Source organism: Triticum urartu, chromosome 3A, assembly GCF_056163025.1.
Source record: "Triticum urartu cultivar PI428250 chromosome 3A, HENAU_Tu73, whole genome shotgun sequence".
Lineage (NCBI taxonomy): Eukaryota > Viridiplantae > Streptophyta > Magnoliopsida > Poales > Poaceae > Triticum > Triticum urartu.
In genome coordinates this window covers 316,535,184-316,547,379 of record NC_141875.1, presented here as the reverse complement: position 1 = coordinate 316,547,379, position 12,196 = coordinate 316,535,184, and the positions used below count along the sequence as shown (strand labels likewise).

At 40.4% G+C, this 12,196-nt stretch overlaps 2 protein-coding genes across 3 annotated transcripts; both read right to left on the bottom strand.

Annotated features, from left to right (window-relative positions):
* Nucleotides 1-1,554: 1,554 nt before the first annotated feature.
* On the bottom strand, nucleotides 1,555-5,261 carry LOC125548345 (uncharacterized). Its single transcript, XM_087516761.1, has 8 exons — nucleotides 5,071-5,261; nucleotides 4,802-4,991; nucleotides 4,100-4,477; nucleotides 3,891-4,004; nucleotides 3,515-3,799; nucleotides 3,382-3,444; nucleotides 3,235-3,303; nucleotides 1,555-1,843 (listed from the first exon to the last, which is right to left on the bottom strand). The coding sequence occupies exons 1-8, from the start codon at nucleotides 5,259-5,261 to the stop codon at nucleotides 1,646-1,648; spliced, it is 1,488 nt and encodes a 495-aa protein (XP_087372887.1). The 3' UTR covers nucleotides 1,555-1,645.
* Nucleotides 5,262-7,356: 2,095 nt separating this feature from the next.
* LOC147979563 (uncharacterized) lies at nucleotides 7,357-10,749 on the bottom strand. Of its 2 annotated transcripts, none has more exons than XM_087516760.1 (2): nucleotides 10,004-10,047; nucleotides 7,357-9,277 (listed from the first exon to the last, which is right to left on the bottom strand). In XM_087516760.1, the coding sequence occupies exons 1-2, from the start codon at nucleotides 10,045-10,047 to the stop codon at nucleotides 7,357-7,359; spliced, it is 1,965 nt and encodes a 654-aa protein (XP_087372886.1). The 2 variants fall into 2 exon arrangements, 1 of the variants encoding a protein (XP_087372886.1); XR_015599716.1 differs by lacking the exon at nucleotides 10,004-10,047 and adding an exon at nucleotides 10,612-10,749 and having other exon boundaries at nucleotides 9,148-9,277.
* Nucleotides 10,750-12,196: the final 1,447 nt, after the last annotated feature.

The window sequence follows — 12,196 nt, the reverse complement described above, 5'->3', positions numbered from 1 at the left end:
TTGTTTTCAAGAAGGGGAGGATGATGAGGACATGACTACCTTGGATACGACCAAAAATATTGCATACATTCATATTTGTCACGTGATTTCTAGTGCAAACTATTCAATAATCTATTTATGTTATCCAGAACAAAAATACTTCACACACTTTTGTGTTTTGTCTAATTGCAGGTGTATGGGACATTTGTACAATCCACATATGAAGATAAGGGAAAAGGAGAAGTTTAGGTTCTGTTCAAAAAGTCGTCTCACGTCACTTTTGGGCAAAGAGAAGATAGAGTCCAAGTCTCTCAGGTTCTGGATTCAGATTCGGACTGCACAGACATACCTGACACAAAACGTCAACAACTTTTTTATACGGACTCCGAATTGGGTGATTATTTTTTTGTTGGAAAGTATATTTCGTGCTCTTTCCAGCCCAATTGGAATCACCTTCAAATTCATCCGGAGCATTGAGATATCGACGAAACAATCTGACGCTGCAGCAGAATCCGAGTCAAACAACAAGTCCAAAGGTGTTGCACCACCTCCACTTGGGTCCATGAGCCTTGTACGACCTAGGGTTAGTTTTAGGCTGGCTTGGGACATCCTCCCACCTCCTTGGCCGCCACCCCTTGCTCCTATATAAGTAGATCCATCTAGTAGCCTTTTGCTTGGGATTTGTTTAGTTAAAAGTTAGCAATTGCAACTTCGTGTACTTCGTTTGTGTCCAACGACCAGACCAAAACCGCTTACGGATCCCCACCATTATCAATACTTCATATATATTCGCAATATTCAGATTGATTTATCATATTCTTGCTCGTTCTTCGATTGCTTGCAGGAATAGACACTACTAGATATTTCATTATAACCAAGGGTCCAATCACCGTCGGATATTTTTTATCACCGTCAACTATTACTAAAACCGACGGTACACTGTCGGCCATCTCCCACCGGCCTTGCTTCGTCGGCCATTAGAGTAATGGCTGACGGTACGGTCGGGTAATTTTGTCACCTACGGTAGTAAGCCGACGGTGAGCTGTCGAGCATGTTACTGTGACCTGCTGGCTCACCTTAGCCCGACGACATTTATATCCGACGGTTCCTTTTCGGGCATTTATTGTCCGACAGTTATTGATTCTCCTTGGTTTTCATAATAGTCGACGGTACATTCGACCTATAGGACTTAGTTATACCCATGCGGAGAACCAAACCGTCGGCTAGTTAGATGGCCGACGGTGCATACAACCCTTCAGGAGACCTGTTAGTCGAGGGGTGAGCAAACACCGTCACTTTATGAATTCACCAACGGTCTAAAGTCCCCAATGGCATACTGTGTAACCGAGACATTTGTGCCACCTTGGGGCATTACTCACCCCTCATATATTGCTTTCACCGAGGGGTGTTTACACGTACAATAGCAATATTTCAGAATATTGGCATTTCAAATACATCTCATACACACAGGCACAAGGTATTGAGTTGCATCCGAATGGCATTAACCATAAGTATCAAATGTCTGAATTCAGAACAAAATAATAACTGAGATAGGTCATATTCTGCGAAGATAAATTGTCCACTATGACAAATTGGTCCATAAGATAAAGTATTTCAAACATCTAACATAACTTGATTTTGGCATGACTTGAAGATCACTAGACTTTTATGGCCAATCATCATTATCATTGCCATACTCATTATATTCCTCATCTTCATAGTCATTATATCCCTCACCACCATAGTATGGCTCATCACCATATAGACCATCCTTGCCATAGTCATCATCTCCCTCGCTGCCATAGTAGTCATCCTCATCATCATCTCCATGACTGGTACTGCCTCCAGTCCTGCTTCCCATTCCCTAAGTAATGATAAAACTAGTTGTCACTATAATTTAGCTAAAATTCAAGTGACCTACAGGGACCAAACATATTTTTTCTAATTGACAGGTAAGATGCTAGCTGCTATTTAATAGTATGACTATCTAACAATATGATTGCCGATTTTCCTTTTGATCCTTCACATGAGATTTTCACAGGAAACATGAATCAGCAGGAGGGCACTGTCCAAGTACAGTGGATATCTATCGGCAACCCAACTATCAGCAGCGTTTACATTTTGCAATCTCATGACATAGCCGAACAAGTAAACTAACAGAACACTATTGGCTAGTTCGAGCATATAACTAATTAAGAATGACATATTCAAAAAGAGGTTAATATAAATTTCCATTCAAATAATTTAATGGCAAAAGCTCACATAAAATTTACACCAACAATGTTGTAGATTATACTGCACATAAATATTTATTACAGGATTTTTGTTCTTATACTTCACATATAGTACCTAGCATAGAGCTAATTGCAATCCTGAAACTAGCAATTTGGAATGATCATGAGCGTGTATGGTTGATCTTTAAGAGATATAGCAAGCGTCAGTTTAGCTCAAGTTTGTAAAGTACATTTGTACAGATGTGCATGTGATCTTGTTTCAAACAACAATCAAAAGCATATACTAGCTGCATGTGTCCCAAGGAAGAGTATTCTAATTGAAATGCGTCTGTACAGAGGGTTCAGCAAACATGGTCCAACCATGCTTAGCTAAAAAGGAAGAATATTCCTAAGAAAAATATTCAGGATGGTTAGCTAAAGTCTTTCCTGTGTACCAATTCTTTCCCTGCGACCTGAATATATTCTACATGAATTATAAATAAACTATTGTTCATACTGTCATATGTTTGCCTATTGATGATTTTCGAATTAACATGCTTCAGTTTATCTAGTTTTGTGCATAAGAAATGAGAGCAAATTAAGATATGCATGCAAACAAGGCATATGTACAGAGAAACAAGCAAACAAGGAATATGTACAGAGAAACAACCATGGCAATTGTAGGCTATCAAGGGTGGTCTTCACAACATTTTTTTTCATATATGTGCAGATAAACTTGTTCTATCAACCATCAAGTATTTATATGCATTAGCAATCATTTCTCTTAGGTGATATAATCCTTTAGAGGAATGTGCCCATATAGTTAACCATGCATTTATTTTCACAAATCTGCAATTAAAACAATAAGGGATCTGTTGTCTCTGCTACTACCATCCATGACCCATAATCCTGCAACTAACTTGCACACACAAATTCTTTCTTGATATCATCTAAATGTGCTAATGTGCAAAGAGAAAACAAAATCGGTGGAACAAGGGAGAGGTCATCCGCAGACTTGCAGGCATGACGACAATGAACTAACCTTTTCAGGTTCGCTTTGATGCACATCACCTCGTTCCCTATGAATTCCGCCTTCCGAATCTGATGTAGACTGCGTATCATACACAGAAGACATATCACTTAATAGTTCCATTGCTGCAAGCCTACCATCGAGATGGGTTAAACTTACCAAGTCAGCCGCAGCTGATTGCATTATGCCATCAAAGTCCACTCCCCCTTTCTCAGCCAATGACTATAAACATCAGCATGTCAGCACAACCCTATCCACTCAGACTCCAATTTATAAGAGAAGGAAAGATTACCTGCACAACAATCTCAATGCCTCGAAGACGCTTGTTCTCCCGCTTCAAATGTTTGTTCTCTCTTTCTAGACGGTCCTCCCTAGCAGACCGCACCGGTTGTGAGGCCATCACCCTTTTAGACTTAAACTTCGCCTTCTCTGCTTTGCTAAATAACTCATTAGCAATTCCCAGCCTGCCATGTGGCATTCTACCTTCTGCTTCATAGACGATTTGTCCATCTAAATCTGGGTGCTCCTCTTCCCAATTTTCTCCATGGGCATGTTTCATTGCCTTATCAAAATCCTCCTTTTCAAATAAAAAAATAATGTAAACTAAAGTTTTGTGCAAATAGTTGTCATGATGATTAAAATGAGCTAAGTCACAAGATTTCGCTAACCCAACGATCGGCAGTTCTTTGACTGCAAATCTTCTCTTCGTCGGTCCCTCGATGCAAATTGTGCGTGTGAAGCCAAGCACCGGAAATTCCAGGGTCTTTCCCTGTTTTGAGTGTCTGCATTTCAAGAGTGTGAAACATCATCCAATGTAAATGAAACTTTCCTATCCTATTAAACATAAGCAAAAAGATGCTTGACGAAGATAGTGTACCAGGAATTGACGTGTGGCAACAGCATTTCTCGCACCGCTGCAATGGAAGACTGTATCCCCATTAGCAAGTCTGTTCCTCTTGTTTCTTAAGGATAACCCTCTAAATTCAGCACCACTCCAATGCTCACATAGTAGACGCCAACCAACATCGGTACCAAAGTCAACTTTCTTTGCAAAAATTAAAGCTTCCTTAGTTGGCCAATGGTTACCATTCTCATCCACTTCTGTTAGTTGTGCAGGCAATTGTCCCTTCTTCATTAATCTTTTGATGGCTGCCGCCTTTTCTTCATGTAGCATCTGCTTCACTTTCCTAGTAAAGTTCTCCTCCAAAACACCATCTGCCTTCTCTTGCTCCAATGGGTCACACTTGAAACGCCACTGCCAAAAACCATCCCAAAATATTTTTGTTAGTTACTTGTGCATTTGTGGAAGTGAGAATACGCACAAAAAAATCAAAGCTTCCAACACTTCATAGATAAACCAAGTAGTTTTTTCATGTTTGTGACCAAAACAAAGAATTGTAACTACCACCCATCCACCAGTTTTAGAATTCTTATTTCTAAATATAATATGGTCACCTCTGTTTCAGAATTCTAAGTACGTACTAGTAACCATAGAACTGATTAAAAATTCTCAAATCATTTATAGAAACAATGCATATATATAGTCTGTGTGTGTGCGCGCGCGCATGCATATACTTACCCAAAATTCTTCCACAATTTTGGAAGCTGCTGATCTTACTTCTGGGCCAGGAGACCACTTGTAGTCCTCCCAACACAATACTGGTTTCTGGTCATTTTTTGGACCAATTGGCGGTGGATACATCTGCCGCACTAAGGCACCTTGCACCGTTGATGGATCACGAGCGGTGTATGGGTGCCTTTCCCATAACCTGTTATTATTTGATCAAAGATTGTTAGCACATGAATATTGCTCCAAAAAGTAAAGCAGTTGGAATATTTAATACTTACACGCCTTTGGGAACTATAAGCGGTCGGTCAATTTCCTCTAGTCTGAGACCAGCTGAAGTCCTAGTTCTTGGTGTTCTAGCTTTTTTAGCCTGTGCAGTTGACTGAGTTGATCCATTCTTTCCTATGGAGACACTAGAAGAAGACCTGTCCAGCCTAGGCACTGAGAAACGCCTATGATTCAAGGGGCCCATCCTATTTACATAGTGGCAAATGCATGCTTATTAGTTACATAAAAATAACGAGTAAATGATAACAAAAGGCATGCAAGTAGAAGAAAAAAAGGACATGAAACGTTATGTAACAGCTAAACTGGAAATACTATCAACCATGGTATATTTGTTCAATAGTAGTGTCACTAAATCACTATACAATATGTATTACTACCAATAGTAAACATACTATATTATTCACTAGTTGTGTCACTATATAATATTTATTGGTACCAAGAAACAAAATGACAAGTGCAAAAGCTATAAATGTTTAGTAATCATCATCGTCATATTCCGAGTCATGCTCTATTGCATCATCCTCATCTTCGGTCTCATATGTCTCTTCTTCTCCTTCCTCTTGTGGTAAATCTTCTTCCTCATCGGTACTCTCTTCCAAATCATCTTCTGAAGATTCTTCTTCCTCATCATTAAAGTCTTGATTTTCTATTCTTTCAATTTCAGAGGGATCAAGCATCACATCATCTGACTCCTTTCTTGGCTCAGCAGACTCATCAACAAATTTGCCAACATCTACAGAAAAACTACCCAGCTGACTAACTTCTTGGAAATATTCATCTGTAGTAGATGGGTCATTTGTGCAGTCATCAAGGTTACTCAAGCTGCTGCTTGGCTGAATCGTGTACACAACCCTCCAATCACGAAGATCTCTGCTTGAGGATGCATACTTCAAGTAATAAGCTTGTGTAGCTTGGTGAGCCATGGCAAATGGTTCAAAATTACGAAGCCTTGAAGACCACTGGATCTCCACCAAACCTAATTTTGCATTTGGCTTCACACCTTTGGTAGGATCAAACCAACGACATTTGAAGAGTACCATCTCAATTTTTCTACCAGCTGTGAAGGATAATTTGATTATTTCCTCAATGACACCATAGTACTCAAGATGTTGAGTCTCTGAGATGAAGGAAGACAAACAAACTCTTGTGTTCACTGTTTTCAACCTTCTACGTTTTTTCTCAAATGCCTCTGATCTAAAGCGAAAGCCATTCACGTCATAGGAGCTATAGGAATAGGCTCTAGAGCTGCATCCATTAGCTAAATTCCACAAGTCCTCATCAGAATTATGATCTCGTTTGCACTACAATGAAGTGGAAAAATACTTGGATTATTAAACATAGTAGTAGTTGAATGGAGAGCATATATAAGGCTAATTAAAATTTTCTTACAGCAATCTCGAACCATTCCACAAATTCTGATGCCATCATTTGATCAAGGCCCTCCAATGTCAAATTGGGATGCATCGCATATTTTTCATCCTCAAATTCTCTGCAAATACACGTATGACTATAAACATCTGAACATCTTGCACACTACAATACTAAAATTGCAAATTATTCATCACTTACTCTCGAAATCTGTCAACAGCAGAGCAGTTGATCAAAATGTACAACCTTGCTGCATTCAACTCTTCACGCAATAGTTCTCGGGCAATTGCCCTTCCATGTAGGTTTCCTTCATGCTGAAATACATCTAAGGTACACCCATCATTCTGCACGCGTGTTCCTCCGTTATTATATCGAGGATTCGTCTTCCATATAGTGCGAATGTGATCACTGAAGTACAGAGAAACACAATTAGTGATCTCCTGTACAATACAAGCTTCAACAATTGAACCCTCCACTCTTGCCTTGTTTCGCACTTTTAAACGAAGATAGTGCATTGCCCTATAACAAATTATTATAAGTTTCAGTGATACAAGACATAAATAGATGAAAACACGATGTACAGATTAAAGGTATATAGTCTAGCATACCTCTCAAAAACATACATCCAACGATATGCCACAGGCCCGCCAACCCTTGCCTCATATGGGAGATGCACTATCAGGTGTTGCATTACATTGAAGAAGCCTGGTGGGAACATTTTCTCAAGCTTGCATAATAGAACAGGAACCTCCTCCTCAAGTTCACGCATCCGTTTAGGAGCAATTACTTTGGCACACAATTGCCGATAAAAAAACTTAGCTCTGCTATGACCTTCCATTCAGGTTCTGGGATGAAGCCTCGTAGGGCAACTGGCAGGAGGCGCTCCATGATGATGTGGTAGTCATGGCTTTTCAGCCCAATAAATTTTTTTGTTGCAAGTTAACAGTTTTACTCAAATTAGCAGCAACCCCATCAGAAAACTTCACTTCTTTAAACCACTTAAGGATGGTCATTTTATCGTCCTTGCTGACACAATATTTCGCTCTAGGTTTCTTCCACACACCCTTTGAATTCTTTTTCAGGTGTAGCTTTGGTCGATCACAATATAAAGCAACATCAAGGCGTGCTTTGTTGTTATCCTTAGTTTTCTTAGGAATATCAAGGCATGTGTTCAGAATAGCCTCAGAAACATTTTTCTCATTGTGCATTACATCAATGTTATGGCGAAGCATCAATTTCTGAAAATACTCTAGTTGCCACAAACCACTTATAGCGATCCAATTGTGCTCCTTCCCGAACCCCTCAAATTTACTCTTGCCAGTTTTATCATGAACAAGACTTTTGAGTTGTTCATACACCTCTTCTCCGGACAAGGGCTTTGGTGGAGGATTTAGAACTGTTTTTTTCTTGCGAAAACATTTCACACTCCTACGACATGCATGGTTAGTGGGAAGGAATCTCCTGTGGCAGTCAAACCAGCACGGCTTTCTGCCATTCTTCAATGAGAATGCCTTTATGTCAGATCCACATATAGGGCAAGCAAGCTTTCCATGGGTGCTCCAGCATGCTACTAATCCATAAGCTGGAATGTCATGAATAGTCCAAAGCAAAGCTGCCTTTAAGGTGAAATTTTGCTTTCGATAACTATCATAAGTTTCTACACCATTTCTCCACAAATCATCAAGTTCGTCAACTAGAGGCTGCATAAAAATGTTTAGGTTCTTTCCTGGATGATCTGGACCGGGAATAACTAGTGCAAGGATCAGGTTACTCTGCTTCATGCACATTTCTGGTGGAAGATTATAAGGTACAACAAATACTGGCCAACACGAGTAGGAGGCTGCTTTAATACCAAAAGGTGTGAAGCCGTCAGTCGCTAGACATAGCCTTATATTCCTTCCGTCCTCAGCAAATTTTTTAAATTCCTTATTAAATTCCTTCCAAGCTTCACCATGAGAAGGGTGAACCATTACTTCATCACTGTCACGAGGCCTTGCGTGATAGTCCATGTGCTTGGCAGTGCTTTGTGACATGTACAACCGTTGTAGCCTAGGAGTAATTGGGAGATAGCACAGAACTTTTCTTGGTATCTTCGTAGATTTATTTCCTGCGGTTGTTTCCTCATATCTTGGTTCTTTGCAGATAGTGCATTTTTCTTTATTTTCATTCTCTTTATAGTAAATCATACAATTATTGGGGCATGCATGAATTTTGACGTAAGGCATTGCTAGACTATGCACAAGCTTCTTGGACCTATGGAAGTTTGCTGGGAGATCTTTTGCAGCATCATCCCCAACAATGTCATGTATAAGAGTCATCATCTCATCGTAACAAGCTTCTGACAAGTTGTGTTGTGTCTTAATAGTCATTAGCCTTCCTACAATGGATAGACGTGATTGTGTGGTCTTCTCATGCAATGGTTTATCGGCTTCCATCAACATTTCATAGAATTTTTTGGCAGCTTTTGTTGGCTCATCACCTTTAGAAACTCCTTCGGCAACAATTGCATCAACTAGCATGTCATTCATTCTATCTCCACCCCCCACGTTATCATGCTCTACATTTTCAGGTACATCAGACTCCCCATGGCTAGTCCATCTCTCATATCCTAACATGAATCCATTGCTACACAAGTGTCTAGTCATGACATCTCTTGTGCGCTTATGACGGCAAAAGCAGTTGCTGCAAGGACAATGGGATTCCCCATCTACGGCAGCATCGGGCAATGAGAATGCATGATCTAGAAAATTATCTACTCCATGTTGCCAAGCATCACTGATCAACTTCCCTCGTCTCTCTTTGTACATCCAACTACGATCGACATCTACATTGCTACAAAAAATTATATAGTAACAATGAGAACATCAATCAAACAATTATATATTTGGCCTACATTGGCCATAACTAACAAGATGGTCATTAGGAGCTCTATCCAAATAAGCTAACTAATGTGCAAGTTTATTAGTACCTATTTCAACTTTCTGAACCAGAAACTGAGGGAACTGTTCAGGTTATTAATGGCCATCAGAAGCACATACTAGTTGGAGACGAGTTACTTTTTCATGCAGCGTACTATCTAATTGTGATGTGAATCAGAAAGAAAGTGGAGTCATATGATAGATTCATAGTTTAATTAACTGAAAAATAAATTATGTACTGCAGCACCAGGCGAGTTGTACCAAAAACGGGTGAAACCACCTTAAAGTTGCTACTATAGTAAACACATAAAACATAACCTTTTGTGAGAATACAAGATAAATCCTAGATTTAAGGTTCTACAAATATTCTCTCTGTTTCTTACAAAATCAGTTAATGGTTAACATAGTATAGAAAGAAAAGAAAGAAAACAAGATCAACTCGTACAACAAGAAAACTTGCCAACCTAAAATTATGAACCGCCAACAAACCAATACTGCTGCATCATGCAAAAAGAAAATTGCAATGTAGAAATAATGGACAATCAGCACTATCACGCAAGTCAGGAAGGAAGAAAAGTACTTAAGGGGGTGTGACAGAGACCAGGAGAGAGGGGAATGAGGAGGGAGAAGAGAATGATACCGTGGCGCCCCACTGTGATCACCGCGTGCCGATTGATCGGCCATCACAGAGGAAGCAGAGGAACCCCTGACCACCCGTCGGAGTGGAAGCAGAGGGACGTCGGGCACCCCTCGAGCTAGATTGGTTTGGATAACGAGGATGTGTTTGTTTTCAAAGAGGACCAGGAGACTATGGCGGTTAGTTCGACCTGATTTGGTGCGTGGTGTGCCGGCGTGGGAGAATTTTTTGCTGACCGCGCCAAGAAATCAGCGCCAGATCGCCAAATAATTCGGTAACAGGAGTCCACGGCTGCGAGGTGGGCACCAACCACTACGAGAGAAACATGAAAAAAATAGATAACCACAAGACCTCCTCAACGGATTAAACAGACTCAATTATATTATCCCACGAAAACCACGGTACATATCAGGGTTCGAGTAGCAGTAAAACATGAGCATATCTCATTATCTCTACATCACATAATCATGTCAATGTTGCAACAAATTGTCTCTGGTGTACGTGCTGATTAACTAATTAACCAAACAACTCAGTCTCGACACTCAATTGTGTCAAAAATTCCTCAATTTCAGTTTAAAAAAATCCCAAATTTCCTACTGTACTGTACTGACCTGAAGAGATTGGGCGTGGTTAGCTCGTGGCCTGCCCAGACGGTGTCGAGGAAGTCGCCGTGCTTGCAGGAGGCAGGGTCGGACTGGACGCGGCGGCGAGGTAGTGGAGGTAGCTCCGGGGCCGCCAGCCCTCGTTCGTCTTCTCCGCCCGTGCGGGCTCTCCCCACCCAACCCCCGCTTCCCCATCCAGCTCATGGCGACACGGGAACCTGCTGTTGCTGCCTGCAGCTTGACTTTGGGGTCAAATCTGAGACGAGAGTGGAGGACAGTGGCAAGTCAGGTGACACATCTAGGCGGCGACCGGCGTTGAGAGAGAGGTGAATGTGAGCCGCAGGACTGAGGGGATATAAGCGGCGGGGGCTGGTCAACGGCGCTTTGAGAAGGTCTAGTATAGATAACATCTGAGGAGGTATATGTCACAACTTGTCTGATGTCCACCTGGTATAGCACGCTAGGCTAGCTTGTTTGGTCTTGGGTTCGAACCATGCGGTGCACTTAATTTTTGCACACGCGTTATTAATTAATTATTAGTACGTATGAAATCATATAGGAGTACAATAACTTTTAACTTTCATTTTTTGGGCCATTTGTTTTTTAAATCCTATTTTTATTCTTAGATTTCTCACAGTTCGTTTGGCACATACACGATCCCTTTTTTTTGACATGGCACATACAGGATTCTTGGTATGATCATAATACGTTTTTTTTGCAAAAAATGGCCATAATACCTTGGATGATCCATTGGTGTGTTGTATTTGGTTCCACCGCACATCGTTTTTTTTCTTTTGCATGGTAATACATGTCTCATTCATATCATAAAGATTAAAGTACAAGCCAGGTAAGGATCGACATGGCCATTTTCATTTTTTGGGCCATTTGTTTTTTAAATCCTATTTTTATTCTTAGATTTCTCACAGTTCGTTTAGCACATACACGATCCCTTTTTTTTGACATGGCACATACAGGATTCTTGGTATGATCATAATACGTTTTTTTTGTGAAAAATGGCCATAATACCTTGGATGATCCATTGGTGTGTTGTATTTGGTTCCACCATGCATCGTTTTTTTTCTTTTGCATGGTAATACATGTCTCATTCATATCATAAAGATTAAAGTACAAGCCAGGTAAGGATCGACATGGCCATTTTCATTTTTTGGGCCATTTGTTTTTTAAATCCTATTTTTATTCTTAGATTTCTCACAGTTCGTTTAGCACATACACGATCCCTTTTTTTTGACATGGCACATACAGGATTCTTGGTATGATCATAATACGTTTTTTTTGTGAAAAATGGCCATAATACCTTGGATGATCCATTGGTGTGTTGTATTTGGTTCCACCATGCATCGTTTTTTTCTTTTGCATGGTAATACATGTCTCATTCATATCATAAAGATTAAAGTACAAGCCACATAAGGATCGACATGACAAAACTGAAAAGATAGCAAAACATCTCTGAGCTAGACACCAACGCTCCGTCACCTGCCCCCAGCACGACCACAACAGCCACCGAAAAGAAGAACGACGGATGACCTCCTCACCCAAACTCGACGCGGCTCCATCGCTGATATGCAGCTTTGTG

What these genes read in the sequence shown, in the direction of transcription:
- LOC125548345 (XM_087516761.1), bottom strand. Translation starts at nt 5,261, where the DNA reads ATGGGCCCCTTGAATCATAGGCGTTTCTCAGTGCCTAGGCTGGACAGG. An exon ending in AAATTGTGGAAGAATTTTGG is followed by an intron (nt 4,478 to 4,801) that starts GTAAGTATATGC and finishes GGTTTTTGGCAG; the next exon opens with TGGCGTTTCAAGTGTGACCC. An exon ending in GCATTGAGATTGTTGTGCAG is followed by an intron (nt 3,445 to 3,514) that starts GTAATCTTTCCT and finishes TGATGTTTATAG; the next exon opens with TCATTGGCTGAGAAAGGGGG.
- LOC147979563 (XM_087516760.1), bottom strand. Translation starts at nt 10,047, where the DNA reads ATGGCCGATCAATCGGCACGCGGTGATCACAGTGGGGCGCCACG. An exon ending in GATCACAGTGGGGCGCCACG is followed by an intron (nt 9,278 to 10,003) that starts GTATCATTCTCT and finishes AATTTTTTGTAG; the next exon opens with CAATGTAGATGTCGATCGTA.